Genomic DNA, 27,671 nt, shown 5'->3' with positions numbered 1-27,671 from the left:
ACTGACTCTGGGGTTGCAGCGCTCATCTCACTTTATTGGCCAAGGGAGCTGGCCTACAGCTTCCGGGTCATGTGGCCAGCATGACTAAGCCGCTTCTGGCGAACCAGAGCAGCGCACGGAAATGCCGTTTACCTTCCCGCCGGAGCGGTACCTATTTAGCTACTTGCACTTTTGACGTGCTTTCGAACTGCTAGGTTGGCAGGAGCAGGGACCGAGCAACAGGAGCTCACCCCGTCGCGGGGATTTGAACCGCCAACCTCCTGATCAGCAAGTCCTAGGCTTTGTGGTTTAACCCACAGCGTCACCCGCATCCCATATCTTTGTTTACATGGTGATTAAAATGTAGGCTGGACAGTATTACTTATAGGTTGATCTGAGGCTGATTGAACAACCATTCCCAGTGAGTGTTCATGGCTCTGCATCAGCCGGGAGGGGAGGTCTTGAATGGAGTGCCACAGTGCTCAATCCTTGGCCCTGTTCTGCACAACATCAAATGGTGATGATGTAGAGAGGGTGCTTACCAACTATGCAGATGATGCAAAGCTGGGAGGTATAGCTAACACCATAGAAAACAAAACCAACATTCAGGATAATCTTGTCAGGCTGGAACACTGAGCCAAAACTATTAAGATTAAACACTACAGAGAGAAATGTAAAAGGTATTAAAAGTCATGGCACAAGTATAGAATGGAGCAGATCTGGTTTAGTAACAGTACATGTGAAAGGGATCTAGGTGCCAGCAATATGATGCAGCTGCCTTCGCAGAAGCACAGTATTCATATCCCAAGTAGCATTTCCACTCTGTTCTGCATTGGCCAGCCTGCTTCCAGAGAACCATGTCTAGTTCTGAGTACCACATTTAAAGAAGAACATTAACAATGGTCAGGATGGTGAGGGTTCTGGAAACAAGGTTGTGTGAGGAATGGTTGAAGGAGAAGGTTATCTTTATCTCAGGGAAGATGAGTTTTAGGGGAAGCCTGATAGCCGCCTACAAATACCTGAAGTTCTGTGATGCAGAAGAGAGCAGGACTAAAACCAATGGGTGGAAATAGCAAAGGGACAGATTTTGGCTAAACACAAGATCAGCTTACTAGTGAGAAGAGCTGTGTGAAAATTCAACGGGGCTTTCCTTTGCCGAAACACTGAACAAGTGAACATGGTAGATAGGAGAACCAAAATAAAATGGTAAATTGTTTTGAAGGCAATAAAAACACCAGGAGAGGGTAGAAGGACAAAATAGAGACCAGTATACCAACATCCTTTCACAGGCATGGGTGCCATTCCAATGCCTTGAGGGAAAGGAGGGAAAGGAAGCTCTCTAGTGCTCCCTTCTGGTTTCAACTTGAAATTGCTTGGTGGATAAAGATGGAACTTCAAATGATTAAAATGGAAATGAAGTGGATTAGGTTTCTTCTAAGAAGGAGGAAATCCCACAAGGATTATGAGCATAGCTGTGTTCATGGAATGCTAACATTTACTTCAGCTAGTCATTTACTTTAATTGGAGAAAAAGGCCAGAGAGGGGGGATAAATGTTTGAGAGCAAGTGATTCCTGGTCTTCCTTAATGCTCTGTAGAAATACCATAGAAGCAGTTTTTGTTTGACTGAAACAAAGGCTCTCTGAGTGTGTGTCTGAGTAAATATTTGAGGTTAGGGATTAACTAGCATTCTCAGAGTCTGATGGCAGAAAAGTAGACAACTGTGATTCAGCTGGTGAAATCAGTAAGTCTTTTGGAAGGGTTTTTTTCCAGTACTAATTCTCCTTTTTAAAACATTTTTTTAACCTAGTCAAAAACAGAAGAGGTAAAAAGTGGGAGAGATAACAGTGGGAAATCTGGAAAGAGAATCAGCAGTACATTTAGTGTGGCGTTCTCCCCCAAATACATGAGTGTGGTGTTCTTTTTGCTTTGGGAACACACAATGATATTAAAGACAGTAAAGCAACTTTGTGTTTTGCATAGAATTTTTTTTTAGGAGGATGAATGTGCTACTGTGAAGGCTAAACATAATTTAGTTAAATATATAATGGGATCAGGAGTGGTGGCTGTGGAAAAAATGTTCCAATGTCTGTAGAGTACATAAGTCTAAATATAAGTATGAAACTGTCCACCATACGATATATATGCCTGTGTAAACTATAACAGTTATAAATGTGGAACTGCATTAAATCTTAATACAAATATATAGTCTTATAGGAGCTTGTATTTCCTTAAAACAAATGGTCAGATCTTCGGTGGTTATTCTCTTAGGTGTGTGATGTGTTGTGCAATGTGGAGAATCTTTACCCTCTCGGTGTTTTCAGCTGCCTTCATATTGCCTAGTGGACATGAAGGCTCAGGTATATCCTTCCTCTTTCCTGCATTACTCTTTATCAAATACACTGTGTCCTATGAAATTTCTATGGGTACGATAGTAAGGGCACAAGCCCCAGAGACAGTTGCATTCTCTCTCTATAGAATTCTCTTCAAAATAGTTTCGGATTACATAGGGAGTTAGAATGTCGGTGCTTTCACTTGACATGGAAGCCAGTGTGGGCAAGGAGGGGTGTACAGTAGAGTATATCTCATTGCAAAGCACTGTTAGGTAGGCCCCAGTATTCATCAACACTGTTCTGATAGTTTAGCGGCAGCCGTGGCTACCAGTGTGTTTCTGGGCCTAGTTCAGAGTGTTGGTGCCCTAAACGGTTTGGAACTGGATTATTTTGAAGATTTATTTTACCCATATGTCTCTTCTCACTGGTGAAATTGGTTATGTTGGTGAACACATGAGGCAGGACCTTCCTGCTGTTGGCCCTGCAGTTGTGAAACATCTTTTCCGTTAATATTTCCCTGGCCCCTTCAGGTCTTGCATCCAAGACCTTAAAAACATTTTTCACTGTTGACTTCCCTTAAGTGAATGTTGGTGATCTAATTCAGCATCTTACATATGTTTATTTGACTCCATTCACTCAGTGCTTCGTACTCTGATTGCTGTCACGTTTCTCTGTGAGGGTTTAATCCTGAAAAGTGACTAATAAATAAATAAACTGCTAAAGTCAACATTATTTTCTCCTTTCCAAGTTTTAGTAATCCCTCAGTATTTAGTGTTTACTATTTTAAAAACTCTTCTCCCTCTCCTCTACATCCATTATATAAAATAAATGGGGAATACATTGTGAATAAGTGTCTGCAGATAGCATGATGTTGCTATAAATGGCCCAGATGGATATTTTTGTTTTGTTTTCTGCCTGAAGTATTTTATAGCAGCCAAGAAGCAAATCAAGTGCTGAAAATCCAGAAGCGGGCAAATAGTTTTTTGGAAGAATTAAAGCAGGGCTCATTGGAACGGGAATGCCGAGAGGAAGTATGTGATTTTGAGGAAGCCAGTGAAATATTTGAAACCAAGGAAGCAACAGTAAGTTATTGCTAAAGACTGGGAACTAAGCATTGAATCCCATTGCCACTTGAGGTAAAACAGAAAATGGCGTCCCCTGCCACTGCCACCTCCTTCTCCATTGCTCCCCCCCCCCCCGCAATTGCCACCTGAGGTGACTAGATGCAGGCCAGGGAAGCCCCAGCACATTGTAGGCAGTGGGGGAGAAAAAAAGAGGTTGGAGAGGTGCAGGTGGCGGCAGCTGTGGCCTAGCTTTTCCAAGTGGCAGCTGTGAATGGCAACTGCAGGAAATGGCAGCGGTGTGCTCCTTGTGGGCCCTGATCTCCTGGCACCCCCACATTGCCCTGCCACCTGAGGCAACTGCCTCACTGAAATTAATGGGTCGGCCATCCCTGTAAAGCAGTAATATGCTTCCCCAAATGCTGAATCTATTCAGCTGTCATGTTTTTTGTGCCAAATTGGGTAGGTGGTCTCCAATAATAATTTGTTCCAAGGAGGTTGATTTTCCTATCTGCACCGAAATGTTGTGTGGCAGAATCCATATCGAATCATGGGGAAGACTCCATTTCAAGTATTAACCTCGATTTTGTTTCTTTCAGCTGGAGTTTTGGACAAAGTACTTTGGTAAGTAAAGAAGTTTCACCCCTTTGAGTGTAGTGGGAATCTCTGTCTCTTTTTTCTACCATGTATTTGTGTGTCCCCATATTTAAATATGTTTTATTAGGACTTTTCTACAGAGTTCCTTAATAGCGAGGTTCGCAGCACACTGGAAGATCTCAACGATTTAACCCTTGGGGGCGAGCACTGAGGTCACAGATTAGCCAATTATTTCTGTAGTCTGGAAGCAGAATTCCACTGTAAAGTTCCCCTGTATCCTAAGCAAGTTAACGCTTTTGTGTCTGCTAATATTTTCTGTAGATGAAGCATAACCAAGAGAGCAAGTTTATATAATGGGGTGATGTAGTTAACTCTTCCCTTGCAAAAAGGCATATGGTCTGGGTTTCCCTGCAAATATGTTTTCAGATGGAGATATGTGTGAATCCAGTCCATGTGTCGATGGATCCTGTCGAGACGGCATTGGACGATTTGACTGCATTTGTAACAAAGGATGGGAGGGGCGCCAGTGCCAATATGGTAATATAATATTCAATTCTCCATTTTACTATCAAAATGCACCTGTTGTTCTTGTATAAGGGGTTTCTCTATTCCTTCGAGTTCAGATTGATAATACAACAATTTCGTATAGAATATGCATGCTGTTCTAAAGCCCCTTTCTTGATGTACACTAACTGCAGAACTTGCAAATGGAAAAGTTATGCTTCTTTCTTTTTAAGTAGTGAGAAGTTAAGGACATTCCGCCTGCAGTCAGGTTTACTCCCTCCCCTCCATCAGCAGGAGACACACAGGCTAACATACTACTGGTGCTCAGTTATCAACACATACTAGCTCTCTAATCCAGCATTAGTAGCGTGTCAGCATGTCCCCAGGGTATTGCTGCAGAGGGAAAGGTCTTACTTGTTGGCACTTTTAAAAAACAAATAAGCAAAAGGTTTGTGTTTGCCAAGGGCCATGGTGGTGGCAACTTTCATCAATGTAAGAGGTGTATATTGTGACTGGTAATCCAATTCATTCAGTAAACATGCTTCTTCATATATAGGCTGTACGTATGTACGTATTGTATTGAGGCAGGAGCCACAGACCCACTAAAAACGGTGTGTGGGGGAAGCATACAAGTAGAAAGCAATTCTCCAGTCTGAGAAGAGTTTTGAAACTGCAGATTGAGCTATCTGACAGCCACCAGATCCTAGCCTGACCCACAGTTCAAAGGTGCCCCTCATTAGGTGGGTGCCTGCCTGTAATGGGCAGCTTCTCGCTTCGGGTGAGCTTGGAAGGACAAGCTATAAATCGTGGTGACAGAGGTTCACTCAGTGATGTTTCTGTTTGCATATTGTTTGGGAAAGTGAGGATTCTGTAGTTTTTGCCTTTAAATGCAAACTAAATCAAATTCCTCCCCTATCTCCAACTGCAACACAGTCAGTCAAGGTTGTTCTTCTGTTGAGTTTGGATTTTCTTCCCCAGTAGTTCACTGCGAGGAGAGTCACTATTTCCAGCACAGCTCACCGTGTTCAGAAAGTTAATGCTGTGTCATAAGAGAAGGAGGAGACAAATGTTCAATAATGAAAATAATAAGTTCAGCCATCAAATTGTTCTTTTTCTTCACAGTTTAAGAGGAGAAGGTTGAGTGACATAAATAGCTCCTTCAAGGAATAGGACTGCCTCCTTTTAACATGTATTTTACTTCTTTTGATGCCCAGTGGTTGACTACACCAACTGTTCAATTTCCAACGGTGGCTGTGAACATTTTTGTAATGAGGGCCAACAAGACAATGACCAGTACCGCTACTGCAGTTGTGCTTCAGGCTATCGGCTGGCTGATGATTATACTTCTTGTGAACCTGTTGGTAAGAAAGATGGATAAGCATGAGCTTGGCTTTTCAAATCAGAGGCAGCCACATTATTTAAGGCATAATTTTATAATTCAGTCTCTTTGCAATATCAGGTATGTGGACCCCCCCCCCCACCTTCCTTCTTCCTGTTCAGTGGCCTGTGGCATCGTGGTATAGCCATGTAATAATAATAATATAATAATAATTTATTATTTATACCTCATCCATCTGGCTGGGTTTCCCCAGCCACTATGGGCAGCTCCCAACAGAATATTAAAAATGCAATCAAACATTAAAAACTTCCTGATACAGGGCTGCCTTCAGATGTCTTCTAAAAGTTATGTACTTCTTTATCTCCTTGACATCTGAAAGGGGGGGCGGTGTTCCACAGGGTGGGCGCCACTACCCAGAAGGCCTTCTGCCTGGTTCCCTATAACTTCGCTTCTCACAGTGAGGGAACTGCCAGAAGGCCCTCAGAGCTGAACGATGGGGTCGAGACGCTCCTTCAGGTATACTGGGCCTCTAAATACTATTCAGTAGTATTGCCTCTCTAGCTGCATTCACAAGTATTTAATTGTTACTATGAAGGTATAAGAAAGGAAATGAGGGCAGTCCTACCCTTAGGCAAAATGAGGGAGCCAACTCAAGTGGATGCCAGGTACCCACAACCCATGCTATGCTGTGAGAGCGTAAAAAAACATACTTTTTTTACACACACAGCTTTATTGTGGTCCATAGACCCAAAATACACAGGACAACAATAGGGGGGGGGGGCTGTATATGTTCAGGAAGTACAATGCACTTAGATGGGGGGGTTTGCCATTTTGCAAATAGGAATTAGCTCATGCTTAGATAAGTTCCACGGCATCCTAAAGATGTGTACTAGGGCAGTGGTTGCCAACATGGTCTGGCATGTGCACAGGTGCCCACAGAGGTCTCCCCTGATGTCTACAGTGTCCCCTCTCCCTGCTGAAATTAGATTTAAAAGAAGGGTGGCACGGTGGCCTTTAGTGGGGTGGGATCTGTATGTCCTGCCTTTTATCTGTACAGTGGTACCTCGGGTTACATACACTTCAGGTTACATATGCTTCAGGTTGCAGACTCCACTAACCCAGATATATTACCTCGGGTTAAGAACTTTACTTCAGGATAAGAACAGAAATCATGCAGCGGCCGCCCAGCAGCAGCAGGAGGCCCCATTAGCTAAAGTGGTGCTTCAGGTTAAGAACAGACCTCCAGAATGAATTACGTTCTTAACCCGAGGTACCATTGTATAGTTGTGTTCTTAGAATTTTATTGGATGTCTTTAATTTGGGTCACCGTGTGAGAGAAAAAACTAATAATAATACATATAAAATTAGGTTGTAGAATTCTGGACTCTACCATCTAAGACTTCAGGTGGGGTAATATATTCCCCCATGTTTCTAATAATAACAATAATAACAAGAACAAATTCCCTGCATGTAGTAAATTGGCACATTCGGGTGATGGGCTGTAGCTAAAAATATCTCCTGACGGGTTATGTACAATATGCAATTAGTTGTTTTTTTTAAAAAAAATGGGTGCACTGAAAATTATTCAAGTCCTCATGCAGTCTGAAGTGGTAGAGTCCAGAATTTTACCACCGTGTTAGTAATAATAATTTATTATTACGGCCAAAGACCAGTTCAGAAGCACAACTGAGACTGCTTTCACAAGAGTGAAATAGACATTTAAAACAACATACAATAAACATTAACAGCTTATAGATTAAAATTAAAATAGTCGCATGAACACAAAAAGACCTAAGGTTAAGCTAACATGCAGATGTTGAATGGCTCTGAGGCATATTTCACATTCTCTGGATTGTGGATGTTTCCAAGTGGAGGTTCAATTTGGCAACAGAAAATTGGACACCAGGTTGTCATGTTGTTTTTTTTTACTTACTTGATTTCCCCCTGAAAGGGTAACTCTGGGTTAAATGGCATTCTGATGACAACATTGTATGGATGCTGGTGGCAGGGGGACCGCTCACATGCATGAACCCAATAGATCCTATAATAAATGTATTATTGTTTTATTTACTAGATTTATATCCCACCCTTCCTCCCAAGGAGCAGCAAACATATGAATAATAAAATGTTCTTATTTGGTATGAAAGAGGCTAAGATTCTGTATATTTTGGCATAACATCTAGTTCTGGTCTCAAAGGTACCAAAGGAGTTAAACAAACAAACAAACAAACAAACAAACAAACAAACACAACTCAAAACATTTTAGTGTGTTATATTATTGCTACCGATTACTTACAAAGCCAAAAGAATTCAGGATTTCCCACAGCTTGAGTTAATGAGAAATTGGGAAGGAGATAGCTTAGATAATTTATACAACTTCCAGAAATCAGCAAAGTAGCTTTGGAGGCTGGGCTGGATTCTTTTTGCCATAAAGTGATAGAAATTGTACAGACCTTCCTAGGTTATCCTTTATTTTGCCTTTCTTTTTTCTTTCTTTTACAGTGGAGTTTGCTTGTGGAAAACTCCATAATTTCAGCTATAAGACGGCTAAAGTAATTGGGGGAACACCTGGAAGAAAAGGACAGAGTCCCTGGCAGGTAAGAACTAATAAAAATATTCTGTCTTTGAATGGGCTTGTCAGGCCCTGCTGCTTCTGTCAGTCTCAGTGATTGTCAGAACCCCAGGGGTGTCTCTTATTTTCAGAGACCACCTGGTGAGCCCTTGTTCTCATACTTCTGGCTGCTCATATCATCATCGATCCCACCTGTATTTCTTCAGGTAAGTGCTCTTTTTTACCCTCTCCTGTCCTGGCTTTCTCTGGTGGATGCAGTACTTGGACTCAGTTTTTGCCAAAGGCTTTAATGCATCCATCTCTGTAAGTAAGTTTATGAGGCGCATCAGAAAGACATCTGAAAATGTTTGTCATTCTAGACCTAGAACAGCAACTTGAGTATATGAGGGATGCTTCCAGATTGTCAGTATTTTGCTGATGGAATTCATACGCATACTGAAAATTTTAGGTTTGCACAGTTATAGTGAATTAAAGTGTCCTGTCGCCCTAGCACAACAAGCATACCTTTTTTAAATTAAAAAAACAGACTTTGTACAGTTAGGAAATGCATTGAAAAGTGTGGGGTGAACAAATGATTAATGGGAAGACATATAAACACCTTGCAAGTAAATCAGAATAAATGAATGATGATGAATGCTCATATAACCTTCCCACAAACAAATTGGAACAAATGCTCAGTAAAGGTTGGATATAATCTAAACTCCACAGAAGCTTTGTGCAAGCAAGTTGGGAGGAATGCTGCATAAATAGCTCATCTGGAGGAACCTAAGTCGGTAGAATAACCAGCACAGATGTATTGGACACACGCAGACAAGGATGCATGAATGAAGTCAATAGCTTTCTTCTTCGTTGCAGGTTATGCTGAGCAATAGTGCAGGCAGATTTTTGTGTGGTGGTGTTCTCATTCACCCCACCTGGGTGCTGACAGCTGCACATTGTTTGAAAAGCCTACGAACAGTCAAACTGACATTTGGTAAGGAGAATCATGACTGCATTTCTTTTTAATATGGGACAGCAAAACCCTCAATCGATACTATTTAAATTCTTTCAAACTAAGTAATGTCCAAGCCATAGATGCAGGGAGTATGGTCCAGTCTAGACTGAAAAGACTAAATGTGGTGACTGGTACTAACACATGTGAACAGATATAAAGATCTGGCCACCTGTTGCTGAAATTATGGAAGTTACCATACTGCAAACCTGATATATGGAACTGACATAAAGGGAATAAAAAATCTATCTTGGGTTTGTGCTGCTTTGGAAAGATAGCAGAAGGAATTAATTTCTGAAAATTCTATGCCTTCTTGAATCTGTATTGAGTAGGGATGGAATTTATACATCAGCAAATCACATGGTAAAACATTTCCTTAGGTTGCAGCTATGGGTTCTGCATGCTGGCATGACTCCTGGTGCTGGTATGACAAAGGCCTTTTGAGTTTAGAGGAAAGACAAGCAAAGGGGGGCATGTTAGAAGTTATAAACTTTTGCATGATGTAGAAAGGAGAGAGTGTTTCTCCCTCTCTCAGAATAGTTCAATACTTCTTTATACAGTGCATCTTCAAACTATTGAATTCACTCTCACAGGATGCAGTGATAGCCATCAACTTTGGTGACTTCAAAAGAAGGCTAAACAAATTCATGTTAGTTAAGTCCTCCCTCCATTGTAGAAGCCAGTATACCTCTGAATACAAGTTGTTAGGAATTGCAGCAGGGGAGCATGCTGTTGCATTTAAGTCTTGCTTGTGGTCTTTCAGAAGGCATCTCTTGACCCCTCTGACAACAAGATACTGGAATAGACGGGCCTTTGGCCTGATCCAGCAGAGCTCTTGTTGCATCCCGATGTTCTCACAGTTAAACAAAACAACAAAACAGTATTTCTGGAGAACAGCTAGTCAGGCATTTCTCCCTGATGTATTGCTTTCTGTATGCAGGAAGGGCACATTCAAGCATATGATCTTTGACCTCTAGTTTTAAGTAGTACAGCCCTACAGTGCACAAAACCATTCTTTTCATTCACTACTTGCTTATGAACGGTAAGAATCCTCTCCCTGGCCATGATTCAGTCCAAATCTGGATATATATTTGCACTCTCTCTTCTTCCTCTATGTGCTTTTTATGGTACAACCTCACTGCTACAAGTACGGTGTGGTATACAATTCTGCTGAATGTACACAAATTCTGAAGAGACACAAGCCTTTTATACTCTACACATAAATTCTGCAGGCATACAGGCCCCTTTTTATACTGTCACTTGTTCCTGTTACGGATTTGGATTTTGCTGAGCCTGAAATGCAAGAAAGAAATACTACCTCCTCTTTATGAGTTCTGCTAAAGTATTTTGAGAGAGGTAAGGTTGGCTTAGATCCCAAGAGAAAGGACACTTTCCAAATTTCCCTATTGCCCTTACAGGTAAATATTATCGTCGGCGAATAGAAGAAAGTGAGCAAACTATTTTTGCAGACAAGTTATTGCCTCATGAAAACTACTCTGAACTTACCTCTGAAAATGACATTGCACTGCTGCACCTACAACGCCCAGTTCTTGTCAACAAGTTCACAATTCCTATTTGCCTGCCTTCCAAGAAGCTGGCAGGGCACTTGGAGAGAGAAGCAACACAGGCTGTGGTGACAGGCTGGGGGAGCCAGAGTGAGGACTCGAAGGTGAATTACTCCTCTGTTCTCAATTATATTGAAATCCCTGTGGCACCACGGAATGACTGTGTCAATTCTATGTTGAATTCTGTCTCGGAAAACATGCTCTGTGCCGGGATACTGGGAGATAACCGGGATTCCTGTCATGGAGACAGTGGTGGCCCTATGGTCACCAAATTCAAGAACACCTGGTTCTTAATTGGACTTGTGAGCTGGGGAGAAGGCTGCGGAGCAATTGATAACTTTGGAATCTACACCAAAGTCAGTGCATATCTTGACTGGATCTATCAGCAAATGAAAGATAGCATACTCTCACCAAACACTGTCACAAAAGAAGGATGAGGGAGTACTTTGGCAGTACACTCGGTATGCCCATTGTCTTCTGCTAATAAATACAGAGTATACAAAGTGAGTATGTGTTGTGTGTTGCATTTCTTAAATCAGGAGGTGGACAACTTGTTTGGTTCCAAGGCCACATGCAGGAGTGGCAGGTTGTTGGGAACCGCAGGCCAATCACTGCAGCCACAGCCACCCACATAATAACACGTGTGGGACAGAGTTTGTTGCTATTGTCCATAACACCACCTCTTTAACCTCTTGACCTTGGAACAGGCTTAGAAGGTCTGTTCTGCCATAGAGACACATTGGAGATGTTGTTCTACTGACCACCCAGTAACCCATTGGCATCACTGGTCAGGCTGACCAAGGTAGTCTCTTGTGCACATTCAGCTTTAAGTGCCTGGCAAAAAAAAAATATTAAAAAGGAGTTGGAAATTGGTTGGGTGTCTGGGGGAAAATGACTTTGGCAATCCTACCTGCCATTGCACACAGTGTATATCGACTATATGTGAGTTTGGCTTCATGCACTATTCCTGGAATGTAACCCCCCATGTAAGTTGCATGTTTACTGTACTTAAAGAACTGGTGGGGAGGGGAAGGTCAGATTGTTCCTGAAGAGACTGCCAAGAGCCAAAATAATTTTGTTGTTATAATGTTTACATTTTGCATTTCTTGCTTTCATTGTAGTATTTTTAGAACTCTCTCTCCCCTGAGAGGTTTGACTGGCTCCATGTTTATTCTCTTTCTATTTGCCTGGGCCTTTTTAATTTTGGGATTTGTTTTTATGCTGGATTTTTATTGCTTGTTGCAATTTTCTATGTTTTCCAGTTGCTTAATCACTGAGCAAGCCTCTGAAAATGCTTTGAAAATAATTATTAATATAATATAATATAAATATCTGCCTTGAGCGCCTGAGGGAAAGACTGTGTCTCAGCGCACAGTAAACAATATATTCTGTTGCCCAGCTCCCAAATACCAAATATTTAACAGTATGGGTTTCTGCTATAAGCAGAAAATATAAAAATAAATAACTGTGGCTCTGGGGAGGAAGTACGTACATTTGCCTTCCAGAAAACATCTTTTTTGCCTGCAAATAGTAGATGCGTAGAAAGTTTGGTGCAAAAGTTCACAATGCCTTCAGAAGACGTGATTGTGGAAAGCATTTCAGGCAGTGGTTTGTTTATTTATTTAAAGTCTTGATATCTGAATCATATTTCTAGAGTGGTTCACAAAAAAGAATCAAACAATTAAAATGTAAATACCAGAAGAAGCAGCAGGTAAAAGCCACCAAATTATAATAGCACCACAAAACTGAGGGAGGGGTTAGCAACCAGCAGCAGTCAAACTTAGCTCGTTTAGTGGGGAGTTTAAAGGGGGAGGCCCAGAGTTCTGTCTCTTAGTGTGCATAGGACCAGAGACATGGAGGGCGAGGGAGTTGCTGCAGTGATCTGTAACACCTGTGCCATGTTTGTCATTCTGCCAGAGAACAAGCAACAGTGCACTTAAGTGCAAGCTGGTTATCTCGCTGGAAGAGAAGGTGCAGCAACTTTAGGCCTGCCTAGCCATACCTCAAGCGACAGGACAACATGCAGAATTACTTGATAGAACTGAGTTGACTGAGATTGAGCACCAAGATAGATGGGGTGCCCCCAGGGTGGAGAAAGATCGCCCATTGCAAGAGTCTAACCCCTGGAGGAATGTGACGCACAGAAGTAGGACAGTCACAGACCACACTTTGTCATTAAAGTTGCAAAATCGCTTCCAAGCTCTCACCTTGGACACCGATTCTGGGCTAGGACAGCAGTTGCCAACCTTAGAAGACACAAAGGTGGCTATGAAAGGTACAGTGCACTGAACAATTATTGCCACCCCCACCCTCAGTGGAGAAAGAGACAGGAGGCGATGGATTTGGAGGAGTCTTTTTCCATTCTTGATCTAACCCCATCAGATCCAAGGCTACTGACCATGGATGAGTATGCTGATAACGTACTTGCTACCTTTTGTGTAGACGACATTAGAGAAAGGGAATTGCAGCCTTGAGATGACAAGCTGGGAGGAAGGAGTAGGAAGTACTCAAACCATACGTTTGTAACTTATCCCAACAATATCAAAATAAGATCCAATAAACAAGAGGGGAAGACTCATGAACAACAGAAGCAGACCTCAGAACACTCCAAGCAGACTTTGGAAGGCCTATCCCATAGAATGATTCCCGCTACTCCCCAGAGGAGGAGGAGGAGAACAGTGGTGGTGATAGGTGACTCCCTACTGAGGGAAACAGAGGCAGTATTGTGTGGAGGAAACAGGATGTCACAGGAGGTGTGCTGTCTTCCAGGTCCAAAGATTCACAATGTGACGGAGAAGTTGCCAAGTCTTCTAAAGCCCACTGACCACTACCCCTTTCTGATTCATGTGGGTACAAATAATACTGCCACACATAGCCTGCAACACATAGTGAAGGGACTATGAGACACTGGGAAGGAAGTTAAAGAGATTTGGGGCACAGGTAGCCTTTTTATCACTCCTTCCTGTTGAAGGTAGTGGCCAACGAAGAGAGAGGAAAATACTTGAGGTAAACCACTGGCTGTGCAGGTGATATCATCAGGAAGCAATTGGCTTCTTGGATCATGGTCTCCGCTTCCTTGAAGTAGGACTTCTGACGAGAGATGGGCTGCACCTCACAGCAGTTGGCAAGAATGTGTCTTGGGAATCTGATCAGGAGAGCTTTAAAATAGATCTTGAGGGGCAGAGAGAAAACTATAAGAACGACAAAAGAGCACCTGGCACTGGGGATAATAGCTTAATTGATGCACAGGAAACAGAGGTGGCACTCCAGAAACCTGCTAAAGGGCAAGAAACTACAGGAAGGAAGCAGCTGCAGGAAACAATTCATGGTTTCAGTTGTCTCTACACAAATGCACAGAGTATGGGAATCAAACAAGATGAAATGGAGCTTTTAATACAGGATGGCAAATACGACCTGGTAGGCATTACTGAAACCTGGTGGGATGAGACTCATGACTGAAATGTAGGAATTGAGGGATATAACTTGTTCAAAAGGAATAGATCGAACAGAAAGGGAGGAGGAGTAGCATTGTATATAAAGGATGTGTACACTTGTGAAGAAATCCATGACCTGGAGCATGAAAAGCAGATTGAGAACATATGGGTAAAAATTGTAGGAAAAGGCCCTCTCTCTGGCAGGCACCTAGCTTAGCTCAGATGGTGGGCACATCCCTTTGAAGTGTGAACATTTATATTAAAAAAGCACCACAATTAGAGTACAGTTGTTACAGGAAAAATCCGAGGGCTCCCTTGGAAAAAACAAAGACACCAACCAGGATAACTTGGAGCAAAACAGCAGCCTGTAGGCTTGGCCTTTATTGAACTGTTGCAACAGGGTATTCCCCTCACGTGCAGGAGAGAGGAAAGACCCCCAAGAATAGTGTGCAAGGTCTTATAAAAACTTTTGAAATTCCCCTCCTCTAGGTCTAGCCCACCCCCAGAAACATCATGCATACATTACAGAAAGGAGGGGTTGAGGGAGGCATACATTACAGAAAGGAGGGGCTGAGGGAGGAGTTGGTGGTAACCTGAGTGTCTTGTCACCTGGCTGGTTCCTCCCTTCCCCCTTCCCCCTGAGTCACTTCCAGGAACTTCCAGTGAGACAAAGGGGAGTTGGCAGTTTCCTGCCCCCTGAGGGAAGATCTGATCAGTGTCCTTTGTTTCAGTCCATGTTGAATCCACTCCCATATGCAAGTTCTTTGTGATCTTGATTGTCTTCTGTCTGGGATCATCAGGGTTGGCATGGGCAGGGCTCCTGTTTATGTGCTGAGACAGTGAAGGGATTTTTTGGCTGACGAGGACTAAGTCACCCCCCTTTGTTAGTTCTTGTCATATGGAGTAAAATAAAAATGGAACAGTGCAAATCCAATGTATGGTTGACTTTCTATGGATTTATAACAGAAATGTGGCGTTATGAATTTATAACAGAAATGTGGCGTATGTAGTGTGTGAGTGTGAAGTTTATACAAACAGAATGATTGGGGTGGGGGGGTTCCTGCTACACAGTGGTACCTCAGTTTAAGAACAGTCCTGTTTACAAATGGTTCAGTTTACGAACTCCCCAAAACAAGTAGTGTCCTGGTTTGTGAACTTTTACCTCAGTCTAAGAATGGAATCCTAATGGTGGAAGGGCACCGGCTGCGGGAGGCCTCATTAGGGAAAGCACACCTCGGTTTAAGAATGGACTTCCAGAAAGGATTAAATTCGTAAACTGAGGTACCACTGTAATGACATTTTAGGATCTGATCAGCTTTGGAATTAAATACTCTTTTCTTTCAGCTGAAAGGGTACCCCATCCAGAGGGCCCAGGCTACTTTGTCAATATTTGTGGTAGATTAATCATCAACAGATAAATTCCCATAGCTTTCTTTGCTGTTGATCTAAATAGCACTTTGTCCTTCCTAATCAGGTAAGAGACCACAGTCTTTTTATCTTACATTGTCCTGGGGGCTGCTTCCTTTAGGAAAAGGGGTGTTAGATGGAACCTGGAATTTTTATTTTGCACATTTCCTTTCAACATCCATACCATTTCATTTCTGATGAGGTTTCAGTTGCTTGATGCCCTTACCCTGTAAAGATTGGAATTAAATGTGTTACTTGAAAATTTTATCTAGCATCCATCAGTAACTGTAAGAAAGTCAACGGATAAGCTATGCCAATCTGATGCCTTCCTCAGACTTCAAACAGGACAGTCAAAGGAACTGGCTTCTCTGCTCAAGATATCAGCTTTACCAATAAAATGCAACTATTCTTTGCTATTTGAGTTTGAACTTAATAGAGGCTTCCATCTTCTCCACATGCAGATTTGACAGTAAGAGCAGAGCAGCCGAGTTACTATTGCAATGCATTAACTGACTGGTTTTAGACAATAGTTAAAATCCTTCAAAGTTGTGAATTGTTCTTGCCTTTTAATCCCTTTATTTCTATATTTGTTTCTCCCTTAACCCAGTCCCTACTCCCCGGTTTTGCTCCCATTTTTCCTGGTTATCTTTCATCTCCTGTGTTTGAGCAATACATTGGTGTTTTTTTTCTTCCACGTGTAGGTAACTTATACGCCAAATCCCGCTAAATAGTCTACCCACTTCAGCTGTATAATGGCTAAAGTTTCCTCAGGTGTGACCTTGCTTTTACTAGTGTACTCCCTCTACAGCAGCCTACCAAGTTCATTGTCAGGTAGGTACTTATCCACAGAGTGCAACTGTGACTGTAGATTGGAGATGGCTTAACCTGTGGTCTTCCATATGTTGTTGGACTCTTTATCTCCCATCAGCCCCAACTAGCATGGCCATTATTCAGGGGTTGATGGGAGTTGTAGTCCAGCAACAGCTAGAGGGCCACAGGTTAGCTACTGCTACTGTAAAAAAGAGAGGACAATATGAATATCCATACCATAGCTAAGACCTAACACCATCAGTACTTAACTGTAAGTACAAGAGGAATTCCATCCTAAATCACTGTTGTGGCCTCCATTTTACTCGCATAATTTCTACCCTGGGATTAACCCTGGAGTTGCATCACTGTCAGCAAATATTTTCCCCTTTCACTTACTGTATTACATAAGTGCGTGGGGGAATGACCTAGTGTGCCTCCTACCTAACTTCTTAGCTCTACACACAAGGAGACATGAAACAGAATCCTATCCATGCTTACTTGGAACTAAGTAACATTGTGTTGAGTGTGTTACTTCCTAGTAAACGTGTTTAGGATTTCAGCTTGAATATTTTTTTTTAATGTATTGGGTCTTCAAAGGAAACATGGGAACATAACCCCACCCCCTTAAACACTTTCCCCTACCCAACTGCCTCGCCTAAACCACAGATCCCTATGGGGAAACATTATTCCAAACTTTCAAAAGTGAGTCTAGTGGATGTCACTGTACAATTGATGTTCTGTCATGTATGTGATGAAAGGGTACTAGGTCCAGGGCCGGCACTATGATGAACCACCCTGAGACCTCCGGGTATAGGACGGTATATAAACTCAATAAACAACAACAACAACACGTCACAAGGCCATTGCCTCAGGTGGCGGGATCCTGTTCGGCAGTGGAACAGACTCCCACGAGAGGTGGTGGACGCTCCTTCCTTGGAGGTTTTTAAACAGAGGTTGGATGGCCATCTGTCATGGATGCTTTAGCTCAGATTCTTGCATTGCAGGGTGTTGGACTAGATGACGTTTTGGTCCCTTTCCAACTCTATGATTCTGTGATCCAGGAGTGGCAGATCCTGCTACTGAACCTGCTTGTTGTCTGCAGGTGAAGTGGCCGCCACTGGCACGGATGCCAGTGCTGATGCCTGCGGCCTACCTTGGGAGACGTCTGCTCCAGCAGCTCAGCAACAGCACTTGAAGCCGGAGAGGAGCAGCACTTAGATCAAAAGAAGCCAAAAGACCAAGCCACAACTTATTCAGGGGTCTTCCTGCTTCCAGCTTATCTGATTGGTTTACCTTCTCCTTCTGGCTCTTCTGATTGGTGCTTTTCCCCTGGGTTTCCTGGGCGTCCATTCATTTTGTGTTTGATTCTGCTGCTGTTGCTGCTGTTAGGAAAAGCAGGGAGCTGCATTTTGCTATGCTGAGAGACATCGGTGTAGCCAGAATTTATTGGGGGGGCAGGTTTTATGTTGGGGGGGGAGAACTGAGTTATCTGTGACACTGTTGGTCAGTTAACTTTTTTTATTTACTAAATTGTTGGTATAAAATTGCTGAATGAAGTCTGCAGGATTACAGTTTGAATGGAAGAATCAAGGTTCATAGTGCCAGCTCATTTTGCTTTCATACCGGTAGTTTTTCTGAGAAAAGACGAGGCAAGCCAAATCCTGAGAATTCATAAACGTGCCAACCATTTCTTGGAGGAGGTTCGCCAAGGAAATATGGAAAGAGAATGCAATGAAGAAAGGTGTTCGTTTGAAGAGGCAAGAGAGATTTTCAAATCAGAGGAGAAAACGGTGAGGAATTGAACTTAAGAAAATCTAATGCTGGTTTGGACACTTGTGAAATACAATGAGATATACCTATCCAAGTACCCCATAGAGTCAATCACATCAGATGGGCATAGAATAGTCTGCTGACCCACTCATATGGATCAGCATCATAATTGTTTGTTTGTAATTATTTGTTAACCTACTCTATAGCTGGAAAACCTTCCAGAGCAACTTGCACATTTTAAAAAAATGAACATCATCCCTGCCCTCTGGTTTACAGTCTAAAAGACGTATGGAATGTTACCGGAAAAATCCGAGGGCTCCCTTGGACAAAAAGTAAAGACACCAACCAGAGTAAATTGGAGCAAAACAGCAGCCTGTAGGCTTGGCCTTTATTGAACTGTTGCAACAGGGAACTCCCCTCACTTGCAGGTGAGAGAAAAGACACAGAAGAATAGTGTGCAAGGTCTTATAAAAACTTTTGAAATTCCTCTCCTCTAGGTCAAGCCCACCCCCAGAAACATCATGCATACATTACAGAAAGGAGGGGTTGAGGGAGGAGTTGTGGTGGTAACATCATGCATACATTACAGAAAGGAGGGGTTGAGGGAGGAGTTGGTGGTAACCTGAGTGTCTTGTCACCTGGCTGGTTCCTCCTTTCCCCCTCCCCATGAGTCACTTCCAGGAACTTCCAGGAGACAAAGGGGAGTTTGCAGTTTCCTGCCCCCTGAGGGAAGATCTGATCAGTGTCCTTTGTTTCAGTCCATGCTGAATCCACTCCCATATGCAAGTTCTTTGTGATCTTGATTGTCTTCTGTCTGGGACCATCAGGGTTGGCATAGCAACTGGGCAGGGCTCCTGTGTATGTGCTGGGATGCTGAAGGGATTATGGCTGCCCTGTATCAAACCTTCCCCATTTTGTAGTCCTTCCTTCATGGAGTAAAATAAAAGTGGAACAGTGCAAATCCAATGTATGGTTGATTTTCTATTAATTTATAACAGAAGCATAGCGTATGTAGTGTGTGAGTGTGAGTGTGTGTGAAGTTTGTACAAACTGAATGATTGGGGTGGGGGGTTCCTGCTACAGGAAGAAAGGATGGGAAGGAAGAGGGGGGAAATAGTTAGAAAATATATAAGTCAAACTCATAACTTACTAAAATCAACAAATAAAATCAATGATTAAACATAACGAAAGTGTCTTGCCTTACCCATACTCTCAAGTATGATGGGTGGGGCTTTACACCAACTTCCACAGGTTCTACGGAATGTCATACTAAAGAGGTAGGTGGGGTCACTGCCTATTTTCTCTCCTATGACCCAGACCCAGTATGAATGGGATCAATGTACTATGTAAGAACCTGAGTTAGTAAGGCAAAGATTTGTAGCATTGGAACAATGGGGGGTGGCAATATATAGAAGTAGGCAGTTTCATCCATCAGAAGTATCTTAATTTAACTAATACAGAAAATCATTTTTATATATATATATATTTTTTTAAAATGGAAAGTCCTTTCTGTTTACCCAGCCTGTTTACCCAATATTTTATTTTTTACCATTTTGCAGGTGGAGTTTTGGTTCATGTACAACAGTAAGAGATTTTCATTTCCTTCTTTTTTGTGCTGTCAACTGGTTCCTAATGCAAAGTGAAGGCCAGTAAAGCCCTCAGAAGTTTCCTTTGGTCTCATCCCTCTTGATCTTCCATTGTTCATTGAATACATTTTTGTTTCTGCCAGGCTTTTGGCTTGCTAGGCTGAGGGTTTTTTTAAATGTATACTGACATGTGTTAGATTATTTTCCCCATCTCCCTTGTTTAAGTGTCACAAAGTTTTACCGACATTAATTTTGTATGTAATTTTAATGTTATAACTGTGTTGTGTATTGCAGAGCGTAAAGCATTTAAATAAATAAATACCTCTCCCCCCCGCAAGGCCATCTTTTTAATGCCTTGATTTTTATCACAAGCTTCTCTCCTTACATACAGATTTGGACACTTGTAAAGAGAATCCCTGTAAGAATGGTGGCATCTGCAAGGTTAAACGCTATATAACTGTTTGCACTTGTCCTCCCAGATTTGGAGGGAGCCACTGTGAAATAGGTGAGTACAGAATATGGGCTGATATGAACATTTGTTACCTTGTTTGCCTAAGATATTTATATACCAGCCAATAACACTGAATGGCTTAAGTACAAAACTGAAAGCAGTTCAATGCACATTTAAAACATATGGCTTCCTCCAGAAAATCCTGGGAATTGGAATTTGTGTTCAATGCACATTTAAAACATATGGCTTCCTCCAGAAAATCCTGGGAACTGGAGTTTGTTAAGGGTGCTGGGAACCCTTATCTCTGAGGGATATATTACAGTTTCCAGACTTCTTTGGCAGAAGTCCTTCTGTTGCCCGTGTAGCTGCATTACAGCACCTGTTGCTATTATGTAATAGCATCTATGACATGTTATGTATAATGACTGCCTATTATGCAGCCATATCATAGCATCCATTACACATGATAAATAATGATCCAAAATAAAATGTATACTTCTAATGCAGAGAAATCTGAATGCTGGTACAAGAATGGTGGCTGCTGGCAATATTGCCATGACAATGAACGTTCGCTTCAAGTGACCTGTTCCTGTGCATTGGGATATACACTAAGTGAAGATGGGGAGAGGTGCACACCGTCAGGTACTTAATATTGATTGAGTTGCCCCTGTTTTGGAATAGCGCTTTCCATCTTACAAAATGCTTCGTTCTCATTTTTCCCTCCTGCTGCTGAAAGTTGAAGCAATGTTGGCTTGCTCCTACCCACTTAGAATGAGTTTATAATTCTGTGAAAAGTATCTCCTACATTCATACCAGCACTATCATTCTAGCAACTTAGATACCATATTAATTGAATGCTTCATTGTTTGCCTAGGGCCAAGCCTGCATTTTGTGAACACCCAGAGCCAAACATCCCACTAAAAAGAACTGTATCCTGCAGCAAGTTTTTATTTGCTATGCAATTGTAATTGCACCGGCTGCCACTTAATGGCTACTCCAAATTATTAATTCAGCTTTCCACCCCCATAAGGAATTTCCAAACAGCTGATTCCCGTCTGATGCATCCAGTGGTTTTTTTTTTCTCTTAAAAAATGTTTAGGGGTACTCTAATTTTTCTACTCATATTGAAATACAATGAGGCCAGACTTAGATTTTCAAAATGTTTAGGGGTATGCATACCCCTGCATCTGTCCCCGTCCCCCAGGAAAAAAAAACCACTAGATGCATCACACCACCAACCTTTAGGCTCTCTGTTTCCCAATACTAATTCACACCCTTCAGAAATGGGAACAAATTATCCTGGCCTATCTGTACATTACAGTGTTTTTGAATGCTTATTATTTACATGTATATCCTGCGTTTCCACCTAGGCCCTTAGGGCAAAGTGCATGGTTCTCTCTTTTATTTTCATACCAATCATTTGAGGTAGTAAGATAGGCTGGAACCACTGGCCTAAGGTCACCTAATGAGCTTCATGGCTGAGGAGGAATTTGAACCTGGGACTTCCCAACCCTATCTCTAAGGATTTGGTACAGTTAAGGAGGTGGGGAATGTCCCCCCCCCTTTTTTTTTCATTGATTCAGAAGGGATGGGGCAAAAATCTTCTGAGGTGTTGAAAGTGATTATTCTTCCTTAGGTTCCTCACTTTTCATGTTACAAGCTATGGGATATAAATGCCAGGAAATGTCATGTGGTTTTGCCACCTTCATTTACTTGTCTAAACAGACTGCTTTACACACAGCAAATTTGTCTAATCCCACCCCTTTTAAGATCGCTTTCCCTGTGGACTGGTTAAGAGATCAACACGCTCTAACAAGGAAGGATCAGAAGAGTACAACCAAACTAATGCTTGGGATATGACTAGGACGGATACAAGAGTTGCTCAGGAGAACGTGGCCCACTGGAATCAGTCATTGGCTTTCAACTCCTCAGCAAGCCTGAATGACACAATGGAGGGAGAGGCTGAGGAAGAAGGCACTGAAGAGATGAAAGGAAACTTCACAGACTCCTTCAGCTGGCTCAACTTCAATGACACTGCTGAAATGGATGGTTCCAGGGTAGTTGGAGGCTCGTTCTGCCGCCCAGGAGGCTGTCCCTGGCAGGTACAGATAATGTTTTGACAAAATTGCCTCACTTTACATTGTTGTAGTTGTGCAATGGCAGGGCCGGGTCATATGGCCAGTGAATTAACTTTAAACAAACAGCAAAATAGCACTGTGTCTGCACAGTGAGCATCTGTCATCACCTCCTCTTCAACAGCATGGCTCCATCTGCACTGTACATTTAAAGCTCTTTAAAGAGCCATGGCTTCTCTCAAATAATCCTGGGAGCTGTACTTTGATAAGGGTGTTGAGAATTGTTAGGAGACCTCTGCTCCCCTCAGAGAGCTGTAATTCCCAGTTTCACGAGAAGAGGGAGTGATGGTTAAACTACTCTGGAAATTGCACCCTGAGCAAACCACAATTATTTGGGGGGAAAGCATGGCTTTTTCAAGTGGTGTGATCCTGCTTCAAATGTATAATGCAGATGGGCCTTTGCTGGAATATTGTCCCCTAATGTCTGTTTGCTTGATGCTGTGGGAAGCTGCAAATGTATCCCACATACGTAGAGACATTTGCTGCACATCATTATATCTCTCTATAAGACCCCCTTCTTGCATTTTGTTTCACAGCTAAATAACTGAATTACCTTTAAAGAAAATTCCCATACATATATTCCTTCAGCTCTCCCTACATTGCTGGTTATTGATCTCCTTTCCTTGGATTTTTGTTTTCTTTCCATAACTTGTTTAAGGTTTCTCTCTGAACATGCCTGCAGCAGCAGCAGCAGCAGCAGCAGCAGCAGCAGTAGTAGTAGTAGCAGTAGCAGCAGCAGCAGCAACCACCACCACAACCACCACCACCACCACCACCACCACAACCACAACCACAACCACAACCACCACCACCACCACCTTATATGCCTCCATCTGATTAGGTTGCCCCATCCACTCTGGGTAGCTTCCAGGAATTAAAACATGAAACACAGTAAAACATCAAACATCAAAAACTTCCCTATACAGGGCTGCCTTCAGATGTCTTCTGATAGACTGATAGTTGTTTACAGTATTTCCTCAACGTCTGATGGGAGGGTGTTCCACAGGACAGGCACGAGTGCTGTGTAGAGTGTATGCATATTTGATTGTGTGAATCAGTGTTACTTCTCCCCGTAGGTACTGCTCCAAAATAAGAGAGGTTACGGTTTTTGTGGTGGCAGCTTAATCAGCAATCGGTGGGTGCTCACTGCGGCACACTGCCTGGATACCGTTATCCCACATCAAGTTACTGTAGGTGAGCCACAAGGACAAGCACGGTTTGTTCTTTTCCAAGCATGCCCCCAAGAAGATACAACGAACTCTTACATCTATCATTGTTCCACTATTTTTTTAAAAAGAGCCTTCAACGTCATTGAGATTAGTGCATATAATTACAAACTTTTCCAACGTTGTTATCAGCACCCAACAAATTGCCAGTTTTTAAGTTAAACTTATAGGTGCACTTTCATGGAAGACTTGATATTGAAGTGCAATTCAGCAAACCCTCAATTAACAGTGGTACCTCTAGTTACGAACTTATTTTGTTCCGGAGGTCCATTCTTAACCTGAAACTTCTTAACTAGAGGAGTGCTTTCGCTAATGGGGCCTCTTGCTGCCACTGCGCCGCCGGCACACGATTTCCGTTCTCATCCTGGGGCAAAGTTCTCAACTCGAGGTAACTCTTCCAGGTTAGCAGAGTTTGTAACCTGAAGCATTTGTAACCTGAGGTGTTTGTAACTCAAGGTACCACTGTATGGGAAAAATGACTTTGGCAATGGCACCTGCCATTGAACCCAATGTTTTTTTACTACACAGACGCCCCATGCCCCCACCCCCACCTGCGAGTGACAGCGTATATGTCCAGTGCCAGGAAGAAAATAGATAGATGATAGATAGATAGATAGATAGATAGATAGATAGATAGATAGATAGATGATAGATAGAATCATACCAGGAAATGGCAAGAGAGAGCTACAGAAAACCTCCCCAGAGCCTGAAGAGGATGTCAGTTTGGGTGGAGGAAGCCCTGGAGGCATAGTGGGGCTTTGTTTAGGCTGCTTAGCTGCCCCACTTAACAGCTGTCATGTGGGGTAGTGCAGCAGTAGCCGCTGCTTTTCCACGCATACTCCAGCCTCCAGCCAACCCAAGAGCTTCAACTCCAGATATTCTGGTCTGGCTTGGAGAGAGAGCTGGAGAGCAGGAAGAAAATAGGCATTTAGAGATTTTTTAGAGGGTGCACCCCACTTACGCGATTTTCGCTTACATGCCCAGGGTCCTAGAACGTAACCCTTGCATAAGTGGGGAGACACCTATACACAGTTTTGGCTTTTGGTGTGATCCCTGGAACCTAATACCCACATAAGCTGCAGACTTATGGCAGAACATTAATTGAATATGAGACTGTGACTTAAAACATTTTGGATCTGCACACTAAAACTGGTTTCTTTGGATCCTTTTCCTATTTCTCCTAAGGCTATTTAAAAATCAGCTTTAATTCCCTGCCCCCTAACCTGCTTCCATTTGTAACAACTAACTGCACAAAGGTATCACACTCTTCTTACATTTCATTTGCCTTTCAGGAGATTTTGACAAACATCAGCGAGAACGGCATGAACAAAAGGTGGGAGTTCGACAGTACTGGAAACATCCTCACTATGACTCTACAAACTTCAACAATGATATTGCGTTGATCCAGCTGACCAGCAGTGTGGTTTTCAGCGAGCACGTACTCCCCATCTGCCTTCCCAACCCTCAGCTAACTACTTTACTGATTGGAGAGGGGGCATCAGGAATGGTTAGTGGATGGGGTGCTACGCATACCAAGGGTAAGTCAACTCGCTTCCTCATGAAAGTCAGCTTGCCTATTGTGAGCACAGACACTTGCCGGCCGTCAACCGAGAAGCTCATCACTGACAACATGTTTTGTGCAGGCTATACTGAAGAAGCACAAGATGCTTGTAAAGGAGACAGTGGAGGACCTTTTGCTGTAGCTTATCGCAGCACTTGGTATCTCCTGGGGATTGTCAGTTGGGGGGAAGGCTGCGCCGAAGTGGGAAAATATGGGGCTTACACACGAGTATCCAACTACATTTCATGGATAAAAGAAACCATTGAAAGCACGACTGATTCGGAAGGACTTTCACGTTCCCTGTAACGGAAGCAATTTTTTAGTATACTCTCTCCACATTTGATAACTATTTGCAAGTACTTGTGTACAGAGTTAACACTGCAGGACCGCTTCCTCAGCTGTTCTTGAAAGTTGCTCCAGTATCCAGAAATATGAGGCATGGGAGAATTTACACACACATCTTCAGCTGGGGATAACTTTATTTTAATAACTTTTTTTAAAATGAAGATTTTGTAGCCAATTTCCTTTGAGTAATAGTGTGTAGTAAGTTTAGTTCACTGTTCTACACACATACATCTTGCAGTAGTCTTGAAGCAGTAACCAGGATATGAAAGAGGACTCAAGTAATCAATGTTACCTAGCCATGGCAATTTATTTCTCATAATTATTCCAACTTAAACTTCATTAAATATCTAGTCTGCAGCCCCCCACCTTGCTGAGCATGGTGACTTAAGTAACCCCAAATACTTTACGAAGTAACAGTTGTATTTTTGGACTTGTTTTTGAACGTAAGAATTGTAGGCAATTGCTGTTTTGCATGGGAAATGTATGTACACTTGGTCTGTCATGTCAGGGATTCTCCCTGGCACCCATTCAGATTAATGGCATAAAAAAATCATTAAATTAATTTTCAAGTGTCCAATATGGAAAGTTATTCTGGCATAGACTTAGCCACTCATGTTACTATACTGTTTCTTTTTTGCATCAACATCACAGGAGAGGTATAATTCCTTTCAATTCTCTAGAGCAGGAATAGCTAGCTTTCTTTGGCCAAAGGGCCATCATCACACAATGGGGTGTAGCCAATTCTCTTTTCTGCTGATCTGTGCTGATGAACAATGAGGGGGCAATTTACATCCGCAGCAGGGAGCTGCCCAGAGAGACACTGATCTCACCACCCACCCATGTGTTGTGTCTAAATTTATTTCATTTTGCTTCTATAAATATACTATCAATGTCTTCGGGGGTGGACTGTGCCACCAGGCTAGGGATGGATCTCTCTAATACCAGAAGTATTACTAGTATTTGTTTGTGCTCAGGCACATTTCAGATATAACAACCTTGCGTCTGATAAACCAATTTCTTTCAACCAGTACTAAGTAGTGTGCTGCCACTCTCCTCAGGAGGCAATTCCCTCTGGGTTTGCTAAACTACCGTTTCCACTTATGTTCAATCCAGGAAACTGGGGATTTAAATAAACCAAGATTTCAAGCCATGGCTTTGCCCCTGTTTACATGCCAGGTCTAAAACTGATTTAATCTCTGCTTTTCAGTTTACATATAACGAAGAGGAAACTGGTTCAACTATTGCATTAAGACATGGATTTTTGTGACTTTCTCACGATTATTCAATTATTGTAAATTATATTTTATAACAAAGATCGCTTATAGGAAGCTTTTGAAATTAAAAGCGATTTTTCCTCATTCTCATCATCAATGTTACAGAGCAAAGGAAGAACAGGCAGTTATATAACCTGATAGCAGAATTCCATCAGACAAAAACAGTAGCAAAGTATTTTCTACAAGTCCACTTAGGTTTCTAGTATCCCACGTGTACCTTTTTCTTGTATAAAGAAGGGGATGTGTTCAATGCTGTACAAGCAAACACCTGCTTGTGCAACAGAACATCAGTGCCCCTGCACTCCCAACCCTCTGTATCAGATTTCTGAGAGGGGTGCAGGGTAGAGAGAAGGGTAAGTCCACTCATGAATCACTAAATGCAAGTGTACCCAATACTACGGTAGTCACTACCATTTGCTTTGATCAAAGTGACACAGACCCATTCTAAAACATTTGTTGATAGTGTTAAAACATAGGCTACAGCCCAGAAAAAAGGTTCAGTTAAATGCTTAAGTCCAATTAGACTTAGGCACAGTAATCTTTCAGCTGGTTATGCCCCTTATCTCTAAAATGAAACAGCATTACTTGGTAGAACAGGCGACTTTACCTTTTTCATTAGCACCAAGAGAGAAGTAAAAGACTACTAGTGTAACTAAGTCAGTCACTAGACATGTGTATATAACAACGGCAGGCTGTGTATTTGTATAAAAAAAATACTGTAGTCACACCTATC

The 27,671-nt window shown here is 42.3% G+C and overlaps 1 protein-coding gene across 1 annotated transcript; it reads left to right on the top strand.

Moving 5' to 3' along the window:
- Positions 1–1,401: 1,401 nt before the first annotated feature.
- PROC (protein C, inactivator of coagulation factors Va and VIIIa) lies at positions 1,402–27,600 on the top strand. Its single transcript, XM_081863599.1, has 16 exons — positions 1,402–1,721; positions 2,249–2,337; positions 3,232–3,392; positions 3,971–3,995; positions 4,395–4,505; positions 5,687–5,833; positions 8,314–8,408; positions 9,239–9,356; positions 10,793–11,374; positions 18,220–18,380; positions 19,920–19,944; positions 20,338–20,451; positions 20,905–21,039; positions 22,168–22,499; positions 23,609–23,726; positions 25,051–27,600. The coding sequence occupies exons 2-16, from the start codon at positions 2,256–2,258 to the stop codon at positions 25,623–25,625; spliced, it is 2,781 nt and encodes a 926-aa protein (XP_081719725.1). The 5' UTR covers positions 1,402–1,721; positions 2,249–2,255; the 3' UTR covers positions 25,626–27,600.
- The last annotated feature ends 71 nt before the right edge of the window (positions 27,601–27,671 follow it).

Source organism: Podarcis erhardii, assembly GCF_964252035.2.
Source record: "Podarcis erhardii genome assembly, chromosome: 5".
NCBI lineage: Eukaryota > Metazoa > Chordata > Lepidosauria > Squamata > Lacertidae > Podarcis > Podarcis erhardii.
The sequence above is the reverse complement of the archived record's forward strand: the minus strand, read 5'-3'. Positions and strand labels throughout refer to the sequence as shown.